The 27,628-nt window shown below is 40.2% G+C and overlaps 1 protein-coding gene across 1 annotated transcript; it reads right to left on the reverse strand.

Moving 5' to 3' along the window:
- Window positions 1-219: 219 nt before the first annotated feature.
- On the reverse strand, window positions 220-27,603 carry LOC123655032 (aminopeptidase N). The gene is made up of 15 exons (XM_045590880.1): window positions 27,551-27,603; window positions 24,696-24,768; window positions 23,326-23,588; window positions 21,657-21,851; window positions 21,019-21,174; window positions 20,080-20,219; window positions 19,799-19,988; window positions 18,432-18,582; window positions 11,427-11,638; window positions 10,342-10,525; window positions 9,750-9,951; window positions 8,910-9,184; window positions 6,808-7,007; window positions 3,096-3,410; window positions 220-634 (listed from the first exon to the last, which is right to left on the reverse strand). Exons 2-15 carry the CDS (start codon window positions 24,759-24,761, stop codon window positions 361-363), a joined length of 2,823 nt encoding a protein of 940 aa, XP_045446836.1. The 5' UTR covers window positions 24,762-24,768; window positions 27,551-27,603; the 3' UTR covers window positions 220-360.
- Window positions 27,604-27,628: the final 25 nt, after the last annotated feature.

A 27,628-nucleotide genomic window follows, 5' to 3' on the forward strand; every position in this document is an offset into this window, starting at 1 on the left:
ACAAATAGACTTTGACAGCGGGAGGTAGAACTGGCCAGTAAGGCCGTGTGACTGACCTTTAAGATTAATATATGCGAATAGAAAATCTGATAAATATTCGATATTCAAAAGAATAATTGATAAAAAAGTTTTTATTGTCGTATACCGTCATCCGTCAAATAGCTTTAACCAGCTGGTGAACTAGACCCTTAGTATTTTTTAATACAAAAAATAATTATGTACAATTTAATCAAATCGTATTAAATGCTTACTAGATATAACAGTAGTTATTAAAATACCACAAATTTTTTTTTTATTCTCTTGTTAATTTCAGATTTGATTTTATTATATAACATGACAATTTTTGATATATACCGTTAACTACTGTAGTTTTTTAATATACTGGTCATCCTTAACGTCAGCATTATTGATATAATTATCAAGCCATTTCTCGATAACTGGTAGATTTTCTGCCGACCATTTCGCTTCCTCTCTTATATTCCTCATCGATTTTTCTATAATGTGCTCCGCAGAACCGAATTCTCCCTGATGGGCCACGTACAGGTTCGACACTAATTCTAGACCAGCTTGTGTCTTAAACTCGGATGTCGCTGAAGTTATTAGGTTATCCCAAATGTTAGTTTTACTGGCAAACCTGTAAAAAATCATAGATAATAAATATAATTGCTAAAAAGGGATACAGATTTTTGGAAAAGGTATGATGCGTTAAATTGAGAGCCGATGTTTGAAAAGCATTCTTGAGAACCGGGTTGGACCTTAGAACGACGATGCCCAGGAGCAGACCATAAGAGACCAAGTTTGTGATTGACAGATTTATATAAAATAAATATTAAAAAGTTAGCTGTTGTATACATAAATAAATTAAAAGAAAATTTAAAAATAAACCTGGCATTTGAATGTGTTAAAACGGATAAAATAAACTTTTACTTTAAAACTTTTTACATTAACATTTAACTTCATTACACGATTTACATGATATATTGTCATATTTAGTAATACGGTGGATCCGACATCATTCACCACCTAGGGGTCCGGTGCCAAGTTGCCGGTGACGGCATTTTTTTAGAAAATTGCCATCACCGGACTAAAAAAACTTGATTAATCGTTTTCAACGATTTAAATTGACTATAGAGGCGCTGTGGTGAAGATATTCAACTCTATTTACAGCTGAAACAACACTGAAATTACTTCACTCATTGTGCTAGAATTAATATTATCTTCATTCAACATTGTAGTTACTTGCAAAACATCAAGAAACATTAATATTCAAACTAGGGTCTCCGAGTCTTGCAACCGTAACCAAGACTATCGGATATCAATCAAATAATAACTCGACAGATGGCGTGAAAGTTTTAAAAGGAATAATAAATCCATTTTTTTTTACCATCTCACCACGTGTTAATACGACGTGTTCGAAATTAAACTGTTCGTAAGTCAACTGTAGTAGTGTTTTTTGAATAAAGGAACTTTGCTTACTTCAACAAATTTAAATGTTCAAACCAGAGATTTTTATATTTGCCTTAAATTTATCATTAAAATACAAAGTTAGGTTATTTATGTTTTGATCAATCCGGCTGAACCCAGTACCGATTGACGAAAATTTGACCGAATCCGACCGGATTGCAATCCCTATCCACAGTATGTATGTGTCAGTAGCTTAAAACGACACCGGATTGCAATCCTTAATCATAATTATGTGCTTCAAAATTGAGGTCCAAGATTCTGCCCTACCAAACATACATACGCATATACATACGTTGCAATTTTGATAAAAGTTTTAAAAACTGGCATAACAAGAAGTACCTTATAAAACATTGAGAAACGATGTATTTTTCATATTTAAATTTATATTTGTTCGGGTGCCTACCACGTTTTTTTTTTTTGTTAAAGTCCCAGGTAGACAAACTTCCCGTGATCATGGCGAATATAAATTTAAATATGAAAAGTGTTCGCGTTAGCTTAAAACAATGTATTCTTCAACAAATGTTTTAAGCACATTTTCTTATTTACATATTTATTTTATCTAGCATGAAAATAGTTTAAAAACAGTTTTAATTTTTTCAAATAAAATAGTTTTCTTGTTAAATTTCCCTCGAACCAAGAAAACAACATTAAGTTTAATATTAGAAAAGTTGTTGTAAGTCAACGCCGTATATATCTTGAAGAGGTCGTTATAAACTTTTCCAATATTCGTAAAATTTATAAAACGAGTAAATCATATCCACTTTAGATATAAAATAAAACAAATCTTTATTTACTATATAAAATAAAAACTTTACTTGTTATGACGCTTACGCTTCAGCCTGTCCCACTACTGGGCATAGGCCTCTTTCCCCATGTAGGAGAAGGATCAGAGCTTAATCCACCACGCTGCTCCGATGCGGGTGGGCGGATATATTCCCTACTATGAGTAACGATCGCTTTCAGGTGTACATGATAACAACCGGGACCGACGACTTAACGTGCTCTCCGAGGCACGGTGGGGACCCACAAGGACTGCACAAACACCAAGACCAGTCACTCACTTGCTCAGTCCCTTACTCATTTATTTACTCATTCACTCGCTCACTAACCTACCCAAAATTTAACTTAAGACTATCATTATCGCTCTAAATTAGGGTTACAAGTAAACCGAAATTAAAGCAGATTTTTCCAATTTTCCATTGTTACATTTTCATAAATAAATCACAAGCAAAAAGGTTGGAAGCGTAATTAAAGCTTCATTCATATTTCACGGAATTATGATTCAAAGACTTCGCTTTGTTTGTAATATATACTTCTACGACATACGCCTCATAAAATTAATTAACTAATGAATGGGAAAATAATTCTACTTTCATTCCGATTTTTGTATATCTATACAGTCAGTAAAAAACTGGCGAGTTTCTTCTTTGCCTTAGTGTGTTTGTAGGGAAAGATTATGGGCCTTTAAAAAAAGCCTCGCAAAATCTAGTCTCTAACATCTATATAAGCTTTCAAGCTATCAAGGTCACTTATCAATACTTTTGCTTATACACGACTTCACGTGCTTATCATTGCGTTTATTTCAAAATGACAAAAGTACTTTAAAAATATGGATACCCCCTTATACTTACTTCTCTTTTAAAGTGTCCCAGTTGTTATTCAGGAAATGAAACAGCGTCGTGTAACCCTGAGAGCTGCCAGTTAACATACTGAATATAAGGAAGAGATCAGTTTCCGTAAAGTTTCCATTGCCTTCTAGAACGGTTATGTTCAGTAATTTCTCAATCTTGTATTCATCTATTGGGCAGCCTGCAAGGGTCTTCAGAAGGTAAGTTCTCTCGCTCTGTTTCCTCGATGGAGGGAAGTTTATTACCCTCTGTAGACCGAAATCCCATTCTTGTTCCGAGCCCCATTCGAATACAGGACAGATGTACTGATTGGATATCCTGGGAAAAATTAAATCTTTTAAGTAAATCTTTTTAATGGGAAAACAAAATAGGTCAGCAATTTTCCAATTTTCAAGAAAAAAACAAACGATATATTTTTTTTGTAACTCCAAGTTTCCGACTGTTAACGTCCTAAAAAAGTCTCCTTTCTGGGTTATGATATACGCACGTATAATAAAATCCCACAAACGATTTCGCAATTGTCGCAACGTAAATGTAAAGTGTTTATCAAAAAGAAATTAATAGATAAACCTTATTATTCGGAGATGATAAAGATGTGTGAACTTATGGCGCTGTATTTCATGCAAGTAATTACAAATTTTGTACTAAAACACAGTTTATATATTATTTTCAATAGAGTAACTGCGGAGTTACCTGCTGATTCTTCTCTGCAGAATCAACACTTTTAAGAATAATAATCAGTTTTAAAATTTTAATCTGTAAAATAACAATTCAAAGGTGCTTATGAACCCTATCTCCCTATTTCAGTAGGTTAGGTACATTACCATATCCAAAGCATTATAGCTCTTTATAGTGAAACAAAATAAACCCGTAAATACATCACAAGTAATAAATATATTTAAAAATAAATTCAAAATAACAAAAGGAATATTATTTTTGCCTATTTACGGTATATTATTTAAATTGTAATAATTTTATTATACGTTTCAAAGAGAATGTATATTTATAATTAATAGAATTCCATCGAGGCCGAAATATGAATAAAGAACTTAGCCTAGTTAAAATACATTTCATACTAATAACAATAAAAATAAACATAAAACCGTCTCGAGCTTGAACAATACGTGACATTATTAATGGCCGAAGCACGCTGAATGATGAACCCCGACTACAATAGAAGAAAGGGGAAAAATCAGCCGAAGAAAACAATAAAAAGGTTTACGTAGTTGAATTTAGATGTCTATTTAGAAGCATTCAACTAGTACCTAATTGAAAATATATTAATGATAATTTAATGGTTAAATCATGTAAAGGAAATATTAATAATATAATAATAAAATATATAATGATAAAAGTTACTGAATTCTGTGCCATGATAATTTTTTTTCAGTTGAATTATCTTCAAGACTTTGATCGTGATTTTAGAACAATTAAAAAATAATTTTTGTAACTATAAATAACCAACGAAAAGTGTAAAAATTTGACACAAGTCGATCCGTTCAAGGTTCATATCCAAAAAAAAAAATGCATAGGTACAAATTAGTGACAGACCTTACTTAGACAATCCATAAAACCCCTGTTTTCCATCAAAAAAGGGAATGATTAAATTTTCACATTTGCTATAAGACCAGGAATAAATTAAATTTTCGCGCTAATGGATAACACGAATGGATGTCCCATCCAGCTGTCAACATTCTGATAAATGGAATCGTGATTCGTTTGATATCGATCTAACCGCACATTGAAGATGTTCGTCCTATTTAAGATTTCTTTTTTAGCACTGGGTGGCAGGGTGATACCATATAATCCGCTTGATAACATAACCAAAATAAATAAATAATCTCCGCCAGATAAGTGGTTATCATGGCCATTGAACGTCTGCAATTCCAGGAGCACTACGAGCGGGTAGCGACCCTACCACTGCTATCAGTACATCGCATCCTCAGGAGGTCTAGCTATTTTACTCACCATTGAATACAAAATTACTTAAGAATAGTATTTTCGTTCTTCGGGGGTCTATTCCTGATTTCTAGCATTCTCTACCTCATAAATAATATAAACATAAAAAACATATAATTATTATAACTGCTGCTGATATTAAAAGGTGCCTGAGCAGCACACGATATACGAATATGACATCTATTCGAAATCATTTTCGTTTGTTTTGATTAAACTTTTGCTCGCTATATTTTTGTTTAGCTTTTAATGGCGAAAAAAAGCTTTGCATTACAAAAATGGACTGCATGTAAACGTTCTAATTTTAGCAACTACTATTTTAAAATCCCTGTTAGCTCTAGTTTACGTTAAAACGAGCTTTAAATTTATTAAAACTTTCTTTTATTCGCCTCTTTGCATTTTGGAGTTCATTTTGTATTTTTTACCACAGAGCATGAACTTCTATTAAAATGCTCTCGCATAAATTTAAAACGAATGAAAAACCATTAGTAGTACTATTGCTAAACACAAAATTAACAGATTAAAAAGTCAACGAAATTACTGACATAAATACTGGCCCGTTTAAAAGCCTTCACTAAATATTTGTCATAAAACGATTATTGATAAAATTTATTAATGATTATATAAAAATTGTGTTTGAAAAAGAAACAAAAGTTGTCTATTGTCATAAATACTAGGTGTAATTCGTTGATCGGCTTATAAGTAATATATGGTAGAAATAAATTGGTAGAATTATTTCATAACCATAATATAAATAAAATAAACGTGGAGTAATTACTACTTCCCCATAATCTGGAAGCGACTTCAGCATGCATACTTACTTAACATCGTGATTTAACACTTGACAAGGGTATTTAAAACTGTCAGACCAAGATTACATCATAAGTATCTAATACCTTGGAACTTACAAAGCCGACCGATGGCGGGATAACCGTCCAACCGCTGGCTTTGAAATACACAGGCCGAAGATGTGCAGCGCGTTTTCGGTGCGACAAAGCCAGCCCTGCGGTCACCGACCCGCCTGCCCAGCGTGGTGACTATGGGAAAAACACACAAGCTCACGCCATTTGGCGTGAACTTATGGAGGCCTATGTCCAGCAGTGGACTGTGATCAGCTGAAATGATGATGATGATAATCTAATACTAGGTATTTTGATTTGCAGATGTAATAACTGCTACCTATATCTTACTCACGACTGTTTTCTCTTCTCCTATATTAGAAGACGTCTTCTCTCATCTTACTCACGGCCGTTTTCTCTTCTCGTATATAACAAGACGTCTGCTCTCGCCACTAGCGAGGCAGCTCCAGCAGTGCGAGCTACGAGGAGGCGCCACTCACGGGTTGCCGTCGTCTCTCGCCACTAGCGAGGCAGCTCCAGCAGTGCGAGCTACGAGGAGGCGCCACTCACGGGTTGCCGTCGTCTCTCGCCACTAGCGAGGCAGCTCCAGCAGTGCGAGCTACGAGGAGGCGCCACTCACGGGTTGCCGTCGTCTCTCGCCACTAGCGAGGCAGCTCCAGCAGTGCGAGCTACGAGGAGGCGCCACTCACGGGTTGCCGTCGTCTCTCGCCACTAGCGAGGCAGCTCCAGCAGTGCGAGCTACGAGGAGGCGCCACTCACGGGTTGCCGTCGTCTCTCGCCACTAGCGAGGCAGCTCCAGCAGTGCGAGCTACGAGGAGGCGCCACTCACGGGTTGCCGTCGTCTCTCGCCACTAGCGAGGCAGCTCCAGCAGTGCGAGCTACGAGGAGGCGCCACTCACGGGTTGCCGTCGTCGGGGCCGGGCGCCGCGCGCCACGCCGCGAACTGCTCGCGCGCCTCGCGCACGCACGGCTCGTAGCCGGCGCGGCAGAGGAACGTCTTGCACAACGAGCGCAGGTTCTTGCGCCAGCTCTCCTCGTCCTCGCCGACGTCCTTCGTCAGCTCTTCGTACAGTGGACTCAGCAGGATACGCACGTACGTCTGCGCGGTAAGGAATAAGGTTTCAGACTATCATAACATCGGTGTTGCGGGTCATAACTTTCCTAAATATCCGATGACTAATATCGCTTAAATATGTCAAAATATATTTAAAATTCAGATAATCGTAATAAAATATGACAGTAAATCAAATTTGGATATTGTTTTTTTTTTTTGATGATTCGGCATGTAACATTCCACTTCTGCTCATCGGCCCGGAGGAGACGTTTTAAGATACAAAAATTGTACTAAGTTTCCTAATAATAAATATGTTTGTGTATGAGTGTGAAGCGTTTATTTAGGTATTTATTATTATAGATTCATTTGCAGGATACGTTATCTCATTTTATAATACCTTTAATTTTATTTATAAACTAGCTGACAGCGCAAACGTTGTTTTGCCATATATCTTATTAACCTCCTTAACCCCCCCCCCCCCCCCATTCAAATTAGGGGTATGAAAAATAGATGTTGTTCGATTCTCAGACCTACCCGATATGCACACAAAATTTCATGAGAATCGGTCAACCCGATTCGGAGAAGTTTAACTACAATCACCGCGACACGAGAATTTTATATATTAGATAAAAGAGCTAGTATGATACGTAATTTAAATACCAATAGTAAAACTTCTAAAGGTAAATGAAAAAATATTCAACTATACTTGCTTTAATCTAACTTCAAAGGACAAGTAGAAACAATTGTAGTTGAAACCACAATACGAAGCTTTAAACATTTCCGAGCAACTTTTTTTTTGTTTCGAAAACAAACAGCAAAATAAAACAAAATAAAATTTATTACACATGAATGTAGACCACAAGAAACTATTTACTAATAACCATTTATCCTATCACATTTTAAAAAATTATTCATATGTATCCAACATATAATTTAAATTAATAATTAATTTAAATTGTTGTACTGTGTGGCTACGGTACTAAAGAATATGGCCACCTCCTCTCTTCCCGTGAGTGTCGTAAGAGGCGACTAAGGGATAACACAGTTCCGCTACCACCTTGGAACTTAAAAAGCCGATCGATGGCGGGATAACCATCCAAAGGCTGGCTTTGAAATACACAGACCGAAGACGGGCAGCAGCGTCTTCGGTGCGACAAAGCCAGTAATGCGGTCACCAACCCGCCTGCCCAGCGTGGTAACTATGGGCAACACACATGAGTTCACGTTATTTTTGACGTAAACTTGTGGAGGCCTATGTCCAGCAGTGGACTGTATAGGCTGTAATGATGATACAATTTAAATCAATCAATATTTTAAGGACAACACACACATTAATTCAAAAAGCGACTGAACAAATTAAGCAGTAAATAAAATTTATTTAAGAATTCAAATATAAATTACTCTAGAATTACACTGTAATGACAAAAAAAAGGAAAAAGAAATAAATAAAACGTTCGACTGACTCCTGATTCCCGCTCAAAGATTGGGTGTAGTATGTACATGTACATTTGCTTTTATCTATCTAATATATAAAATTCTCGTGTCGCGGTGTTTGTAGTTAAACTCCTCCGAAACGGCTTGACCGTTTCTCATGAAATTCTGTGTGCATATTGTGTAGGTCTGAGAATCGAACAACATCTATTTTTCATCCCCCTAAATGTTAAGGGTAGTCCAACCCTTATTTTTTTTAATTTTTAGATAAATTGTTTATTTTTTATTTTATTATGATTTGGCGTTGAAAAATACATACAGCCCTAAATTTTCACCCTTCTACCACCAACCCCTATTTTTAAATAGCGTTTAGCGGCAAGACAACGTTTGCCGAGTCAACTAGTTATATGTGTATTATAAATATCCTCCCTTATAAACAGACGACTATAAAATCGTATTTACATACGTAAGCTATGAACGTATTTATTATCTAGACAATATTTTATTCATACTCACGTGAAATTTGTCATGAATACTGGAACAGATGTGCCGTCCGACGTGATCGATCATCGTGAACACGGGGTCCCATACCAAGTGGTGTCGCTCGTGTTTCAAGAACAGCGTCATGTTGAAGGCGGTGGCGAACGACAACTGGCCGGCGTACGCCAGGTTCCACGCGTCGTGCAACAGTTTGGCTCGGGTCAGTTCTGGTATTTTAGTTCGTTTCTCACTTTGTAGATACGATGATATGAGATTCCAGTTATCTTGATCGTAGTTTACGGGGAATGGTGCTGTTGAATTTTATTTATTTAAATGTGAACATATTCTTATGGATTTACGGGTTTAAATGAACTAAATGAAAAAAAAAATGAAGAAATGACATTTAACAGGACGTAATATACGTTATCTCATAATCATCATTTTTTTTATATAAATATACACAATACACATACGGTCGTCTGTTCCTAAAGTTAGCAACTTAATGATTGTGTTATCGGTAACAGCCCACTGCCGATTATAAATTTTATATTTACCGTTATACACTTTTTAATAAATGAAACGAACTTTAACAGCATTATATCAATTAAAACTGAATAAGAGAAGTAAATAAAAATATATATTTACTAACTTTTCAAAGTTTTCTAAAGTTTTCACAGATAGCTGGTACGATTATAATATTAAGTAAAAAATTTAAATAAATAATCTTCCTACTAATACGCATTTATTTTTAATGACTTATGGTTTCGAGAAGTCATTTAAGTTCTATCCTTCCAGACTAGAAAAGTACTATAAACACTTTTGAGAAAAAGAATTACCAATCAACAAAAAATACTCTAATTTTATTCTGCCACTCACCAATCTCCTCGGGATTGACAATTATGAAGTGATCTTTATCAGGCATGTTTATAAGGTTCAGTTCTCTGTGGTTCCTCATCCAAGCGACGGGTGTGGTGTTGGTGAAGTCCAGGCGGTCGCTGCGAGCCACCACGAGCGGCGCCCACCAGAGCATCTTTGCTGCGTCGGGGACGTCGTGAGGACGTTCACGAAGGTATACTTTCTAAATTTGTATAATACTATTAAGTCTACATAACTTTAAAAAAATATTAAACGTTCTTATAAAAATCTAATTATAATTCCTAAGACAACGGTAAGTATAAATACTTCAAAATATGTAAATTTGATTGTATAAATACGCGACGCAAAAGTCTTCATACCATAAACTCTGTAGAGCGATTACAACAGTTAAAAAATTTACCAGGTTAATTCTCAAACTCAGTATTACTTTAGACTTAATTTTGCTTTACATATTTAAGATATTTTTATGTGATAAAACACAACAACACAAAGCTATGCAACAAACGGATACAACAACACAGGATTAGGTTGTTGTCCACGAAACTAAATATATAACTAAATCTTTATATTATACCTGTAGACAAACACATACCTGAGTGACCATAGCTGAATTGGTCTCATAATTTCTGTTAACAGTTATAAGTGGCAATCTATCTTTCTCAATCCAGCTTTTTGCTACAGTTTTAACATCAAGATCCGAGGGTATTTTGCCATCAGCGACTGCGGCTGTGTTTAGAGCATTCCAGATGTCATCGCCGGTAAATGTTTTAAATTTCCTAAAATATAAAAAAAGTTATATAATATATAATTATAGTAACAGCAAATTTAAAAAATTTTAGTAAACGAATTAATATATATTTTTTTAATTTATACCATTAAATACGTACATATTAAAAACATGCTTGTTGGCGTGAAATGATTAAATAATTATTAAGAAAGAGACAAAATTTCCAAATATCTGGCAATAGGTACTCAATAAATATTTTTTTACGACTTTTGTGATTAAATGACGTAATTTGTTAAATTTTTTACTGTGGTTAACTTTAATCCCATTGTTTACTATTATGTTTATAGACTGTGTGCATGTATGACACAAGTACTTAAATATACATATATATAATAAATACTTTTTATTACTATTTCATACTAGCTTAAGTTAGTGCTGTGTGGCTACGGTACCAAAGAATATAGCCACCCCCTCTCTTCCCGTGGATGTCGTAAGAGGTGACTAAGAGATAAAACAGTTCCACTACCACCTTGGAACTTAAAAAGCCGACCGATGGCAGAATAACCATCTAACCGCTGGCTTTGAAACACACAGGCCGAAGACGGGCAGCAGCGTCTTCGGTGCGACAAAGCCAGCACTGCGGTCACCCACCAGCCTGCCCAGCGTGGTGACTATGACAAAACACATGAGTTCACGCCATTTTTGGCTTGAACTTCTGGAGGCCTATGTCCAGCAGTAAACTGCAATAGGCTGGAATGATGATGATAATGATGACTAGCTTAAAACATATCATCATTACAGCCTATACAGTCCACTGCTGGACATAGACATCCATGCTTAAAACATATATGTGCCTTTTATTATTCCCGAAAAAAATCATTTTCATCAAAAGTTACGAGAATAGAAAAAAGTTAGAACGTAACATGAAAATCTTATATAAAACAAACTACCTGGACTCAATAAACATCCTCAGTCCTTTCCTAAACGTGTCTCCTCCGAGAGTGTAGTTGAACATTCGGAACAACAGCTCTATCTTGGTGCAAGCAGTCTCTTGCTTCATGCCAGTGATGCGAGAATGGGGGTAGCGCTTACTAAATTCGTAGTACAGGGAATATAGAACAGTCATCGGCCACTTTCCCTCCATCTCCGAACCGTTGTTTATCTAAGGATATTTAATTATTTAAATAAATTAAAATGAAATATTGGACAGAAAGAGAACTTTCTAAGAAGTTTTAACTGAGGTAGGGCACAGCAGAAAATATCCTTCTCAAAATCTGGAGCAGCCCGACTGGGGAAGTACCTCGACCTTACAGAAGAGCATAGCTAAATAATACTGCTTTCAAGCAGTGTTGTGATCCTGTGGTAAGTAAGGTGACCCGAGCCCCTGCGGGGGATTGTGAGTAGGGTCGGCAACGCGATTGCGATACTTCTAGTGTTGCAGACGTCTTAAAAGCTTGTCGCAAGAATTAAGTACTCGTACTCACTTGGTTGGTGCTGTGTGGCTACGGCACTAAAGAATTTAGCCACCCCCTCTCTTCCCGTGGGTGTCGTAAGAGGCGACTAAGGGATAACAAGGTTCCACAACCACCTTGGAACTCAAGAAGCCGACCGATGGCGGGATAACCATCCAACTGCTGGCTTTGAAATACTCAGGCCGAAGACGGGCAGCAGCGTCTTCGGTGCGACAAAGCCAGTACTGCGGTCACCAACCCGCCTGCCCAGCGTGGTGACTATGGGCAAAACACATGAGTTCACGTTTTATTTTGGCGTAAACTTGTGGAGGCCTATGTCCAGCAGTGGACTGTATAGGCTGTAATGATGACTCACTTGGTTTGAAAATCTTAAAAATTAAATCAATAAGATCAACGTATTTAATATCCTTGTTTATCTACATAGATAAATCTCGCGACAAACTGTTATGTCATACAAATTGTGTAATCACTTACGTATGTTTATAGTAAAAGATTATCTTATCCACCGAAAAATATTTCGGTCATTTAAAATAACTTGTCTTTAAAAAGTTTTTACTTTTAATTCATTGTTTATTTTTTAGTTATCAAAAACTACTAAACTGATTTCTCAGTCTAGTATTCTTAGCAAATCCTTTTATATGATACCCATAATGTAGAAAGACATAAAAAACGTTGTCCGACATACTTAGAAATCCTCCATATTGGATTTAAAGTAACATCTTTTTATTTTTTGAGTTACTCTCTGCAAATCCTTTCCATTGATACCCATACTGTAGGGCAGTACAAAAAACTTAATCCGCCATCTTTAGATATCTACTATACTGAATTTGTAGTAACGTCACAAAATGTTTTGAGTTACTCTCAACAAGTCCGTTCATTTGATATTCATATTGTAGGAGTGTATTAAAAATAGGTAGTCCGTCATCTTCAAAAGTCCGCAATATTAGATTTGGCATGATGCTACTTTATTTTTAAATTACTCTTAACAAGCCATTTCATTTTGTATCCATATTATAGGAATACATTAAAATAACTAGTCGATCATCTTGGGTGTTCCGCCATGTTGAATTTAGAAAACGTCGATGGCTTATTATACATGGTAATCAAAGGAAACGTTTATAAAAAAAATCACCTCAATCAGTTGAAGATATATTTGTTTCAAAATTGATTTGCAAGATTCCACCCCAACAAACATACATACATACACTGCAAGTTAAATAAAAGCTTTTAAAAAAATCAACGATATTAAGAGCGGACACAGTTTAGCTCCCTACAAACAAACAGACTAATAATACCGAGAAAAAACCTTACAAGAGCTTATCGGTCGTTTTATTGCCTTCATTGCTGACAGGAAGAACAGCTCATTTTTCATCCAAAGAATCGGTTTTGCGATTTAACGAGGAAACGTTGAATATTCTTGGCTTCGTTCTTCGTGAACACGATTTCATAGTGTTTTCGTTTATAAATGGACTTTTTTTTCAATATTTTTCAGAAAATATATAACACACTTTTTTAAAATATATCTTAAATTATTTCGTTCCTGTCGTTTAATTTACTGAAGTAAATCGATTAATGTGAAAAAAAAATTGTTAAATTCTCACATTTAAAAAAACATTATAGCTTTTTTGCCACAGAACCAAAAACAGTAACTTTTTACATAAATTTCTGCAGATTGCAAAAACCTAAAAGCTTTTTAACCATTAGAATATTTCAAAAAAAAAAATATAGCCTTTCTTTGATGCAGGACCAATATTTTTTCCACAAAATTCTGAAATAGAATCTGCATTCTAAGTGTCACACTACCTTGAAGGCGATCTCCGCGACGAGGTAGCCCACGAGCGCCTTGTTCACGTGCGCGTCGCTCCACCACGCGGGCGAGGCGAGCGCGCCGAGCCACGCGTGCGACAGCTCCGCATTCTAAGTGTCACACTACCTTGAAGGCGATCTCCGCGGCGAGGTAGCCCACGAGCGCCTTGTTCACGTGCGCGTCGCTCCACCACGCGGGCGAGGCGAGCGCGCCGAGCCACGCGTGCGACAGCTCCGCATTCTAAGTGTCACACTACCTTGAAGGCGATCTCCGCGGCGAGGTAGCCCACGAGCGCCTTGTTCACGTGCGCGTCGCTCCACCACGCGGGCGAGGCGAGCGCGCCGAGCCACGCGTGCGACAGCTCCGCATTCTAAGTGTCACACTACCTTGAAGGCGATCTCCGCGGCGAGGTAGCCCACGAGCGCCTTGTTCACGTGCGCGTCGCTCCACCACGCGGGCGAGGCGAGCGCGCCGAGCCACGCGTGCGACAGCTCCGCATTCTAAGTGTCACACTACCTTGAAGGCGATCTCCGCGGCGAGGTAGCCCACGAGCGCCTTGTTCACGTGCGCGTCGCTCCACCACGCGGGCGAGGCGAGCGCGCCGAGCCACGCGTGCGACAGCTCCGCATTCTAAGTGTCACACTACCTTGAAGGCGATCTCCGCGGCGAGGTAGCCCACGAGCGCCTTGTTCACGTGCGCGTCGCTCCACCACGCGGGCGAGGCGAGCGCGCCGAGCCACGCGTGCGACAGCTCCGCATTCTAAGTGTCACACTACCTTGAAGGCGATCTCCGCGGCGAGGTAGCCCACGAGCGCCTTGTTCACGTGCGCGTCGCTCCACCACGCGGGCGAGGCGAGCGCGCCGAGCCACGCGTGCGACAGCTCCGCATTCTAAGTGTCACACTACCTTGAAGGCGATCTCCGCGGCGAGGTAGCCCACGAGCGCCTTGTTCACGTGCGCGTCGCTCCACCACGCGGGCGAGGCGAGCGCGCCGAGCCACGCGTGCGACAGCTCCGCATTCTAAGTGTCACACTACCTTGAAGGCGATCTCCGCGGCGAGGTAGCCCACGAGCGCCTTGTTCACGTGCGCGTCGCTCCACCACGCGGGCGAGGCGAGCGCGCCGAGCCACGCGTGCGACAGCTCCGCATTCTAAGTGTCACACTACCTTGAAGGCGATCTCCGCGGCGAGGTAGCCCACGAGCGCCTTGTTCACGTGCTCGTCGCTCCACCACGCGGGCGAGGCGAGCGCGCCGAGCCACGCGTGCGACAGCTCCGCATTCTAAGTGTCACACTACCTTGAAGGCGATCTCCGCGGCGAGGTAGCCCACGAGCGCCTTGTTCACGTGCGCGTCGCTCCACCACGCGGGCGAGGCGAGCGCGCCGAGCCACGCGTGCGACAGCTCCGCATTCTAAGTGTCACACTACCTTGAAGGCGATCTCCGCGGCGAGGTAGCCCACGAGCGCCTTGTTCACGTGCGCGTCGCTCCACCACGCGGGCGAGGCGAGCGCGCCGAGCCACGCGTGCGACAGCTCCGCATTCTAAGTGTCACACTACCTTGAAGGCGATCTCCGCGGCGAGGTAGCCCACGAGCGCCTTGTTCACGTGCGCGTCGCTCCACCACGCGGGCGAGGCGAGCGCGCCGAGCCACGCGTGCGACAGCTCCGCATTCTAAGTGTCACACTACCTTGAAGGCGATCTCCGCGGCGAGGTAGCCCACGAGCGCCTTGTTCACGTGCGCGTCGCTCCACCACGCGGGCGAGGCGAGCGCGCCGAGCCACGCGTGCGACAGCTCCGCATTCTAAGTGTCACACTACCTTGAAGGCGATCTCCGCGGCGAGGTAGCCCACGAGCGCCTTGTTCACGTGCGCGTCGCTCCACCACGCGGGCGAGGCGAGCGCGCCGAGCCACGCGTGCGACAGCTCCGCATTCTAAGTGTCACACTACCTTGAAGGCGATCTCCGCGGCGAGGTAGCCCACGAGCGCCTTGTTCACGTGCGCGTCGCTCCACCACGCGGGCGAGGCGAGCGCGCCGAGCCACGCGTGCGACAGCTCCGCATTCTAAGTGTCACACTACCTTGAAGGCGATCTCCGCGGCGAGGTAGCCCACGAGCGCCTTGTTCACGTGCGCGTCGCTCCACCACGCGGGCGAGGCGAGCGCGCCGAGCCACGCGTGCGACAGCTCCGCATTCTAAGTGTCACACTACCTTGAAGGCGATCTCCGCGGCGAGGTAGCCCACGAGCGCCTTGTTCACGTGCGCGTCGCTCCACCACGCGGGCGAGGCGAGCGCGCCGAGCCACGCGTGCGACAGCTCCGCATTCTAAGTGTCACACTACCTTGAAGGCGATCTCCGCGGCGAGGTAGCCCACGAGCGCCTTGTTCACGTGCGCGTCGCTCCACCACGCGGGCGAGGCGAGCGCGCCGAGCCACGCGTGCGACAGCTCCGCATTCTAAGTGTCACACTACCTTGAAGGCGATCTCCGCGGCGAGGTAGCCCACGAGCGCCATGTTCACGTGCGCGTCGCTCCACCACGCGGGCGAGGCGAGCGCGCCGAGCCACGCGTGCGACAGCTCCGCATTCTAAGTGTCACACTACCTTGAAGGCGATCTCCGCGGCGAGGTAGCCCACGAGCGCCTTGTTCACGTGCGCGTCGCTCCACCACGCGGGCGAGGCGAGCGCGCCGAGCCACGCGTGCGACAGCTCCGCATTCTAAGTGTCACACTACCTTGAAGGCGATCTCCGCGGCGAGGTAGCCCACGAGCGCCTTGTTCACGTGCGCGTCGCTCCACCACGCGGGCGAGGCGAGCGCGCCGAGCCACGCGTGCGACAGCTCCGCATTCTAAGTGTCACACTACCTTGAAGGCGATCTCCGCGGCGAGGTAGCCCACGAGCGCCTTGTTCACGTGCGCGTCGCTCCACCACGCGGGCGAGGCGAGCGCGCCGAGCCACGCGTGCGACAGCTCCGCATTCTAAGTGTCACACTACCTTGAAGGCGATCTCCGCGGCGAGGTAGCCCACGAGCGCCTTGTTCACGTGCGCGTCGCTCCACCACGCGGGCGAGGCGAGCGCGCCGAGCCACGCGTGCGACAGCTCCGCATTCTAAGTGTCACACTACCTTGAAGGCGATCTCCGCGGCGAGGTAGCCCACGAGCGCCTTGTTCACGTGCGCGTCGCTCCACCACGCGGGCGAGGCGAGCGCGCCGAGCCACGCGTGCGACAGCTCCGCATTCTAAGTGTCACACTACCTTGAAGGCGATCTCCGCGGCGAGGTAGCCCACGAGCGCCATGTTCACGTGCGCGTCGCTCCACCACGCGGGCGAGGCGAGCGCGCCGAGCCACGCGTGCGACAGCTCCGCATTCTAAGTGTCACACTACCTTGAAGGCGATCTCCGCGGCGAGGTAGCCCACGAGCGCCTTGTTCACGTGCGCGTCGCTCCACCACGCGGGCGAGGCGAGCGCGCCGAGCCACGCGTGCGACAGCTCCGCATTCTAAGTGTCACACTACCTTGAAGGCGATCTCCGCGGCGAGGTAGCCCACGAGCGCCTTGTTCACGTGCGCGTCGCTCCACCACGCGGGCGAGGCGAGCGCGCCGAGCCACGCGTGCGACAGCTCCGCATTCTAAGTGTCACACTACCTTGAAGGCGATCTCCGCGGCGAGGTAGCCCACGAGCGCCTTGTTCACGTGCGCGTCGCTCCACCACGCGGGCGAGGCGAGCGCGCCGAGCCACGCGTGCGACAGCTCCGCATTCTAAGTGTCACACTACCTTGAAGGCGATCTCCGCGGCGAGGTAGCCCACGAGCGCCTTGTTCACGTGCGCGTCGCTCCACCACGCGGGCGAGGCGAGCGCGCCGAGCCACGCGTGCGACAGCTCCGCATTCTAAGTGTCACACTACCTTGAAGGCGATCTCCGCGGCGAGGTAGCCCACGAGCGCCATGTTCACGTGCGCGTCGCTCCACCACGCGGGCGAGGCGAGCGCGCCGAGCCACGCGTGCGACAGCTCCGCATTCTAAGTGTCACACTACCTTGAAGGCGATCTCCGCGGCGAGGTAGCCCACGAGCGCCTTGTTCACGTGCGCGTCGCTCCACCACGCGGGCGAGGCGAGCGCGCCGAGCCACGCGTGCGACAGCTCCGCATTCTAAGTGTCACACTACCTTGAAGGCGATCTCCGCGGCGAGGTAGCCCACGAGCGCCTTGTTCACGTGCGCGTCGCTCCACCACGCGGGCGAGGCGAGCGCGCCGAGCCACGCGTGCGACAGCTCCGCATTCTAAGTGTCACACTACCTTGAAGGCGATCTCCGCGGCGAGGTAGCCCACGAGCGCCTTGTTCACGTGCGCGTCGCTCCACCACGCGGGCGAGGCGAGCGCGCCGAGCCACGCGTGCGACAGCTCCGCATTCTAAGTGTCACACTACCTTGAAGGCGATCTCCGCGGCGAGGTAGCCCACGAGCGCCTTGTTCACGTGCGCGTCGCTCCACCACGCGGGCGAGGCGAGCGCGCCGAGCCACGCGTGCGACAGCTCCGCATTCTAAGTGTCACACTACCTTGAAGGCGATCTCCGCGGCGAGGTAGCCCACGAGCGCCTTGTTCACGTGCGCGTCGCTCCACCACGCGGGCGAGGCGAGCGCGCCGAGCCACGCGTGCGACAGCTCCGCATTCTAAGTGTCACACTACCTTGAAGGCGATCTCCGCGGCGAGGTAGCCCACGAGCGCCTTGTTCACGTGCGCGTCGCTCCACCACGCGGGCGAGGCGAGCGCGCCGAGCCACGCGTGCGACAGCTCCGCCGCCAGCTGCAGCAGCCCCCGGCTGCTCGCCTCGCTTTCCCTAACATACCGCACAGTTACATATGTACTGTATGGCGGGATAACCATCCAACTGCTGGCTTTGAAACACACAGGTTCGGTGCGACAAAGCCAGCCCTTCGGTCACCGACCCGCCTGCCCAGCGTAGTGACTGGGCAACACACATGAGTTCACGTTATTTCTGACGTATACTTGTGGAGGCCTATGTCTGCAGTGCAACAGTGGACTGTATAGGCTGTAATGATGATGATGACATATGATACTACAGTCCTTTTTTACATATAGTAAGTAAATTAACAAAAGTCATCAGTCAGTTTCTCACCCCCTCTCACTTTTTTCTTTTCTCTCAACCTCTATAAATCTTTGACTGATAGTGTCAGTTGATACCATCGTTAGTCACACTCATTAACAATCAATTCAAGGAGCAAATTCCGTAAAACGTATCCATTAATGAAGTTCAATTACAACTTTCCATCAAAATTACATTCCACTAAATCGTCGTAAACACAAAAGTACAAATAATACCGATATAAGTTTTCAGTACCTGGGTGACCGAGCCTAGCTCGGTATTTTTAGTAAATCGTGTTTTTTGGAATTCATATTTAAATTCGAATTACATATTTATAAAATATGAATAATATTTTTTTAAAAATAACGAGTGCAATTAAAAAAAAAGGAAAAAAATAATTGATCAGGGACATTGGGATTTGAACCATGATCTCCTCGGTTGATCCCGACCGGCCGATTTCCCACCGAGCTATTACAACTTTAATGACAGTTGCGAAATTTACCTTCGTATTCTAACGATATTGTAGCTATTTTTTCACTCCCTAAAAACAGGGATAAAACGTCATTTTCTAAAAATGAATCCTAGTTAGATGGATTTATCTCCCCCGAAACCTCCTATATACCTACTAAATTTTATGGAAATCGTTGGAGCCGTTTCCGAGATTCAGATTATATATATATATACAAGAATTGCTCGTTTAATAGTATAAGATGAAATTCACAAATAATAAATAAGTATATACACACAATACACACACGGTCGTCTGTTCCTAAAGTAAGCGACTTAATGATTGTGTTATAGGTAACAGACGACTGGTACAATTAAAAAATAAACTGAAACAATAATAATAAAATGAATAACAAAATTATATTGAATTAATTAATATACGAATTTAATTGTTTCGTGTTGCTTACTTCTCCTAAGTTATTCATTAAACAAAAATACTTACTTGAAAACAATCAATCCCCAATTATCAGCAGGCTTGACTCCTTGATAGTTTGGCAAGGCGACGATATCCAGTTTAGTTAGAGGGAGCGGCACTTGCCAGAAGTTAGCGACTTCCGCAAATACTTGAGCCACTTTCTCGTTCATCCCTTCTAATGCTTGTAAATATTCTGGACGACCCCATACTCGTAGCTCTAGTTAAAATAAAAGTAATTCCATTTGATTTTTGAACTAATCTTATGGTATATGTATGTTGCCTTATATTCATAAAATCTATTATCTCACCAATATTATTTCCATTGTCATCCTTGTAATGAGTGGATTCTCCGAGTTGTTTCAGATCGGCAATGACGAGACCCAATGTGAAGGTGGACATTGGAGGAGTTCGCTCGAAATGATCCCAAACCGCATTTGGCTCACCATTGCTAGTATTTTTAGGCCGAATTGATTATACTTTATTAAATAGGAAGCAAAACAGATTTAAATACTACAAATGAGTTAAGCCCAGTATCTCATGTTGAAATCATATGAGTTATTGCTGAATATTCAACCGCTTAACAAATAAATAATTATGTCGTTTAGTACAGTCGACCTTAAATACTAACTTTATTTTTTAATTCTTACATAAAAATATTTTTTGTATATGACTTCATCTTAAATTAATTAATGTCTGGCACAATTCTTAATGAGAAAATAATTTGCTTCATTATTGGATTACAAAGTGATTTTATTAACTTTCAATATATATAAAATACTAGATAACCCGGTAAACTTCATATCACCTACATACATTTGGGAAAAATATGCGCAAAAGACTTTTTGAATGCACCTATAAATATTTGACAACCAAGTGACAATTTTGTATCTGCAAATTAAATTTTCGTTTTTACTATTCTCCGTTACTTAGTCTTTATGTTTCATTATGATCAAAATCGGTCCGGCCATTCTCGAGTTTCAGCGAGACAAACTAATAGCAATATATTTTAAATATTTTCTAAATAGTAAGGCGTAATAACTAACTTTATAAGGGATTCACTGTTTAGCTTAATTTTCTCCTTGCTTAAAATATCAATTTAAAGATTATATGTACTTGAATCTCACACAAAGCATTTTTCCAAACATCAAACCTCCTATATAGAACCAAGTCTTTCTCTCTCATTTAATTACCTCTCTCTTGTTTTTATTTATGATGTTCTGCTTAAATCAGTTGTTAAGTAAACTTACATATCTTCTGTTCTTGCTACAGGAGTATTACTAAGAGCAACCATACTCCGAGGTCGCACTACACTGAGTTCAAAAGGCGTCTTATAAGCAGGTTCGTCGAAGCATGGAAACATTCTTCTCGCGTTATTGGGGCGAAATTGCGTAGCCGCTACAATCCTATTAAATATATATTCAAATTACTAGAATTTCCACATTTTTTTTAAATCACATTGACGCAGTTGCTAAGATATGTGGCAAAATATCAAGCCCAAATCAATATTAAAATCGACTCTGTAGAGGTAAAGTTACCAATGAAACAAAACAATCAAAAGAGATTGGAATATTTAATACCGTACAGATAGATATATTGTTTAGAACTGGGGTAGGGCACAACAGGAAATTTCCTAGTCAAAATATGGAGCAGCCCGACTGGGGTGGTACATGCTGTTTTCAAGCAATGTTGTGTTCCTATTGGTAAAGGAGTAAGGTTACCAAAGCTTCTGGGGGGGATTACGGATAGGCTCGGCAACGCGTTTGCAATGCTTCTGGTATTGCAGGCGTCTATAAGCTGCTGTAATCGCTTACCATCAGATGAGCCGTACGCTTGTTTGCTGACCTAGTTACATAAAAAAACGATTGAGTCTTGAAATTTTGTTTACCTTTCAGTCTCTTGATCAGTAACGTAAGATGTTTTGAAGAACGCTTCTGTTGAAGATGTCTGCATGTTCCCTTTAAAACTGAAGTTTAAAAACCCAACTGACGACTTTGGCACAGTCCTCTCGAGACGAAGCGTTACAATCGGTTTCTTTGGATCTGTACTCATTTTCTTTATTGGTATCTTCAGCAATTCTTTCCTGCGTTAAAAGAATAGTTTTTAATTTTTTCACTACATATCGATTGATCAACTATAGTCTTAACTTAGATTAATTAAAATCTACTCGTCGTATGGAAATAGTAAGTGATTGCTCTCACCTAGCTTAGTCAGGCTCCTTGGCTAATTTATTCTTAGGATTAATAATTTTGAACGGGCGTTCAAATTGACCAGTTGAAGTTAGGCCTTCAGATAGGCATTCTAATTTATTACAATTTCATTGGGTTCATGGGCGTTGCTAGCTAAGTCACAGAGACTACTTACTATACTAAATTCTAATAGAATATAGGGCCTAAATTTTGTAGTCGCTCTCAAACTATCTACTATCTTTCTACTATCTACTTTCTTTTCGGAGTGTTGACATGGACAAAGCATCTGTACACAACGGACTTTCTGTTTTCTAGCTCCGTGTATAGGTTAAAGAATATTTTCCATAAATATATGTACTCGTAATATCTGGCATTAGTACACTTATCACACTCCATTTTTCAAAGTAATAAAAACGAAATAAGCATTTATAAATGTTCATTTTTTATTTTCATCTCAAATTTTCCTCATAATATACTTGATTAAAATTTGAAATGAACAAGCAAAAACTGTTTCACAAGTATGTAACTTCTCATAAGGTTCTCTTACACCTGCCTACACAGACAGCTTATTAGATATTTGCCGCTTATATTACTTGTTTTGCAGAGTAAATTTATATTGTAAATAAGTTCGTTTCAGTTCCCGTAGTTTTTTGATAAATATGAGATATAATAATAATAATAATAATAATAATAATAATAATAATAATACTTTTTTTATTTGCAACATCCACACAAATCAATGTTACATGACATGACATATATGATGAATCAATATAATGAGCTCAATAAAGATTTAGACAATTAACTGCCATACAACAATATCGAACTGATGAAGGTTTTTAATATATTCCTCGTGTCCATCAAACTCCACTAGAAACATCAGATAATTCGAAACCTACAAAATTTGGAGTTTGTTTTAGTAGTCTATTAGAAAGTTATCGATAACCGAAGATTTCGGACCTACATTTTCCAAAAAAGCAGTACACTATTATGTTCTTTAAACACAGTTATGGAATAAGAATCGTCCATACAAAATAATTCGAATGTAGCTGTTACGTCTTTCAATGACATACTTTTAAAAATAGTCACGTAAAGACACTCTTAGAATACAGAAAGAATGTAGTATTATGAATATGCTTTTCAGCAAGAACGCCCGTCAGTCCGATATCATCTTTTAGAGCACATTAAATAATTGTGTAAATGTAAATGATATGTGTCACTGTGATCATGTTGTGCCAGATTTATTCGGCGAAAATGTTTTTAATTTATTTATTTCAATCAAAAATTCAACTTAAGAAAAAAAATAGAAGACATCTTTCTAGTTGTTTGTCCGAATATCGTAGCTAAATATAAACGTAGCGAACTTACGAGTTACTCGGCATGAACGCCTTCACTTCCGACTCAGTGATCTCGATCTCGTGTGCACAGTGTACGCTTATTTCGTCCGTGTTTTCGAGCCAGGTCACATTGATGCTCACGTGACCTTTAAACACGCCATCTTCGAGGTACGGCTCGAGTTCCAGCCGGTATGCCGTTGGTTCCAATGTTTTCTCCAATCTACTCTCCATCGCCAGACCGTGGGCATTGTTCAGGTCTATGCTACGTGTTTTAATTATGTGAAATGCGTGCATCTGTTGATAAAAAGTCCTATGATACCGAATGATATTTTATACAAACCATGTACATATGCAAAAGGCATTTAATGAAACCACGTATAGTCATGTCATTTCTAAGTTAAAAAAATCGGTCAAACAGAAACAGCATTTGAAGTTCAGCTTTAAGCCTTTTGTGCCTAAATATATTTTTAATGGTAATATACTTATGTGTGGTTTAATTTAATGCCTCCAGGCTGTACGATGTAGGTATATGATTCTGACATATACACCAGTGTATAATGAATTTTCTTACTATATACCATAAAACCTTGTTTAGCCTTGCAATATATAGATCATTGGCGCAGTTGGCAGTGCTTTCCGCTCCACGGTTGTGGATTCCTGCCCCGGGTCTAGGTGTAATATTTGCATAATTAGGTATTTTCATAATCATAGTATACATATCTGTATCAGCCGGCTCTTATAACATTAAACATCTTTCAACCCTGCATTCAGTTGTCTACTTTAGAAACAGATGACCTTAGGTATGTAAAGAATGTTAAGTATGTAACAAAAAATTTCTTTTTTTTTTTCAAGTAATGAAGTTATTTTACCCAATAATCAGCTTGATTGTACAACTTATATATTAAAATAAAAGCGACATAAGACCTATAACAATACAAGAATAACTAAAAATCACATAAATATTAGAAAAATCACACACACACACAACGAATCCTGGTAGAACCAACTCTTATGTTGGGGGTCCGAAAACATACACAACATTATTAGAAATCCTTAGAGTTCGACAAACATTCACATTTATATCACCTATTCAGATATTTTTCTAGAACAGGGAGCGAACCTGCAGCTAAGGAGACAATGCTGTGACCGTTGCGGCGGTGCATCGTCAAAAACTGTCAACTGTGCCTAATAAGAATATACCATCAATATACAGCTAGTGAGGAGCTAGTAAGTAAATAGGTACTTCGTGTATCGAAAGACCTTTTCATAGGTTATTTTAGAAGAGTAATAAAATTACACGTACAACGCGATGATGAGATGAAGTCTCGACTCGAAATAGGTGCTTAACATTATCAATGCTCGTCGCTAACGAGTTGAGGCGCGAATGGGGCACTAACTCACCTTATCCGGTGGCAGAGAATAAGACGACACACATAAACACGCGAGCACGCATACCAATGTCTTCATCGTTCACCTGTTGGAAATTGGAAAATCGCTGTTTATCTAATAGTAAATATAATAACAGTTTGAGAGATTGTTCGTAGGGTTGTAGGGGCTAATTTTATAAAGCTGAAGAGTTTGTTTGAACGCGTTATTTTCAGAAAAAAAGGTTCGAATTGAAAAAAAAATTTTTGTTTGATATTTCATTTACCAAGGAAGGCTATAGGGAACTATTAAAAAAATTTGAAACTATTAAACCGATTTTAAATCCTCTTTCAGGTAGGCTGAGAATATTAAATACAACGTACGAAGTATCTCATATTAATGTTTAAAAAAAACCGGACTTATTTATTATATAAAATTAATATTTATTGTAAAAGTTGTGAGTTGAGGTTTGTAGGGATAATCTCCGTAATAACTAAACTATATTGTGAAAATTCTTTTACCAGTGGAAAGCGTATATTCCTCAAGATCATTAATAAAATCTTAAAGATAAGTTTTTGATTAGAAAAATTTATTTTTGTAAAACAAGTTGAAAGAAAAAGTATTAAGGATAAAGCGGCGCACGCTTTATCGGCTTACGCTGAGTTCATTTTACTGATGATTTAACGAAATTTTATAGACAAAAAAGTTAATCTTTAAGAGACCTAAAAAAGGTCAAGTAGTTATACATACATACATATATATATATATGAATAATATATATGATACATGACTAGCCCTTTTACGCAGTTTCTAGTGCTTTCCCCCTGTCTTCTGCTCCGGGGGTTGTGGGTTCGATTCCCACTCTGAATCTTATATATGTATGTTTATCGAAAAAAAAGTAGCTATACCAGTCAGCTGTTATGTTAAGTTCCTTACTTTAGGAACAGATGACCGTGTGTGTATATTGTAAATATTAATTTATTTATTTATAAATGCACATATAAGTAATCAATATAATCAATACACATATAAAAATGAATCCCTTTTTCCCTTTGTCACGTCAGAACTTGTTAACGTAGACATTCGCTTTTATTTCAACCTAAGTACATCGAACTAACTGAAATAAAAATATGAAAAAAAATTAAAATAAAGCTCAGGAAAATCGAAGTACAATAAAGGTTAAATATAAACAATAATAAAGTAAAAAAACAAAAAATGTTTTTTGTAAAAAAAGTTCTTCATAGAGTATTTATGGCAATATAAACATAAAGCACGTACGACCGGAATGACGCAATTTGCAAATTAAATTTAAATCAATTATTAAAATTTTAATTTGTATAAAAATACTAGCTGACATTCGATCGCTGTTATTCGATTCTCAGATCTACCCAATATGCACACAAAATTTCATGAGAATCGGTCAAGAGTTTAACTACAAACACCGCGACACGAGAATTTCATATATTAGATTAGATTACAGCAATTAACTCGGTTTTTTCAAACCATGATCATGTATACTGTAATACCTAGATTCAGTCAATATATTATGTATAGGATTTCGTTTGTATCTGAAGTACTTTTTTATTTTCTTTCTTTATGTAGTTGTATGGTTTAATGAGCTTCATTGAACAACTATTGCAATTTAAAAATTGTTAAAAAAACCTAATTAGTAACTAAATGCGATTACTTTTTATAAATGAAATATTCTAATAATATTATAAATGTAAAAATGAGATATAATGAGAGATGCATCTAACTATTGTTAGGTGTTTACTTAAGGTCTAATTTTGTAGCTCTACTGTGTAGCTACAAGCTGACATGTACCCACTTTACTAGGCATTGAACTTGTAGACTAGATTTCAATAAACTATAGTAACTTCTAGTTCTTCTAAATTTTAAATGTACGAAAAAACATCTATGTATCGCTTACGTAAGCAAATTCCTGTAAACACAAAACTAAGATTTAAAAAAAAAAAACATTAAATATTTGAATAAATTCGTGTAAATAGATCGTAAATATCCTTGTCACCCCAATCTACATGATATTGACGAAATCATGTTTGATATTTCTGTTTAATTAAATCCATAAATAAAATCAAAATAATGCCATGAAATACTTACTTAATTTTTGAAATATATCTTATGGCGTACCTAACCCACTAACGCTGGTTTTCTACGCCTTCTCTGTATGAAATAACGCGCTTTTACGGTACCTTTATGAGAGCTTTACGTAATGCTCATGATTTCGCAACGTAGGAAATATCCACTGAATTTATTTAAGGATACGATTGTAACATAAAAAATAATACATGGATTTACGTATTTTCCGATTTTTACCTAAATATATAATAAATAGTAATAATTTTTTAAAGCTTCTACTATTTAAATTATTTTCTAGAAATTTAACTAACTGATTAATTTTAAAAAGTACACCACATTCATTTTATAATAATAATCAAAATTGTTTCATAAATTTATGAACGTATAGACTTAAATTATTTTAAGAATATAAAAAAAAATAACGGAGAAACATAATTCAATTAAATACATTCTTGTAATGTAATATTAAAGTTATCTCTAAAATAAATTTAAATTTTGTTCACTAATTCCAGATATAAAGCAAATAACAGACATTTATAAAGTTTCTGGCAGATGTTAACAAAGGATTCTAAAATTTTCATATAAACTAGTCTGCAATAAAATTATTTCTCAATAAAATTCGAAAGAGAACCATTTTTCTTTCTCTAAGCTTTTATAAATAACTTTTTTTTTAAATTTTATTTCCGTATCAACACGAAACTTTTTGCTGAACATTTAAAAAAATTAAAACCATCTCAAACAATGCAAAGAAATTCGTCATATCCAGACAACTATATAGGTAAGGTACTTACGTGTCAAGACGTTGTGACGACCAGCGAGCGTTTAATCTCCACCAGCTCAATCCAACTCAATTGGTCCAGGATATGCCC

This window comes from Melitaea cinxia, chromosome 7 (assembly GCF_905220565.1).
Source record: "Melitaea cinxia chromosome 7, ilMelCinx1.1, whole genome shotgun sequence".
In the NCBI taxonomy this organism is placed as follows: Eukaryota; Metazoa; Arthropoda; class Insecta; order Lepidoptera; family Nymphalidae; genus Melitaea; species Melitaea cinxia.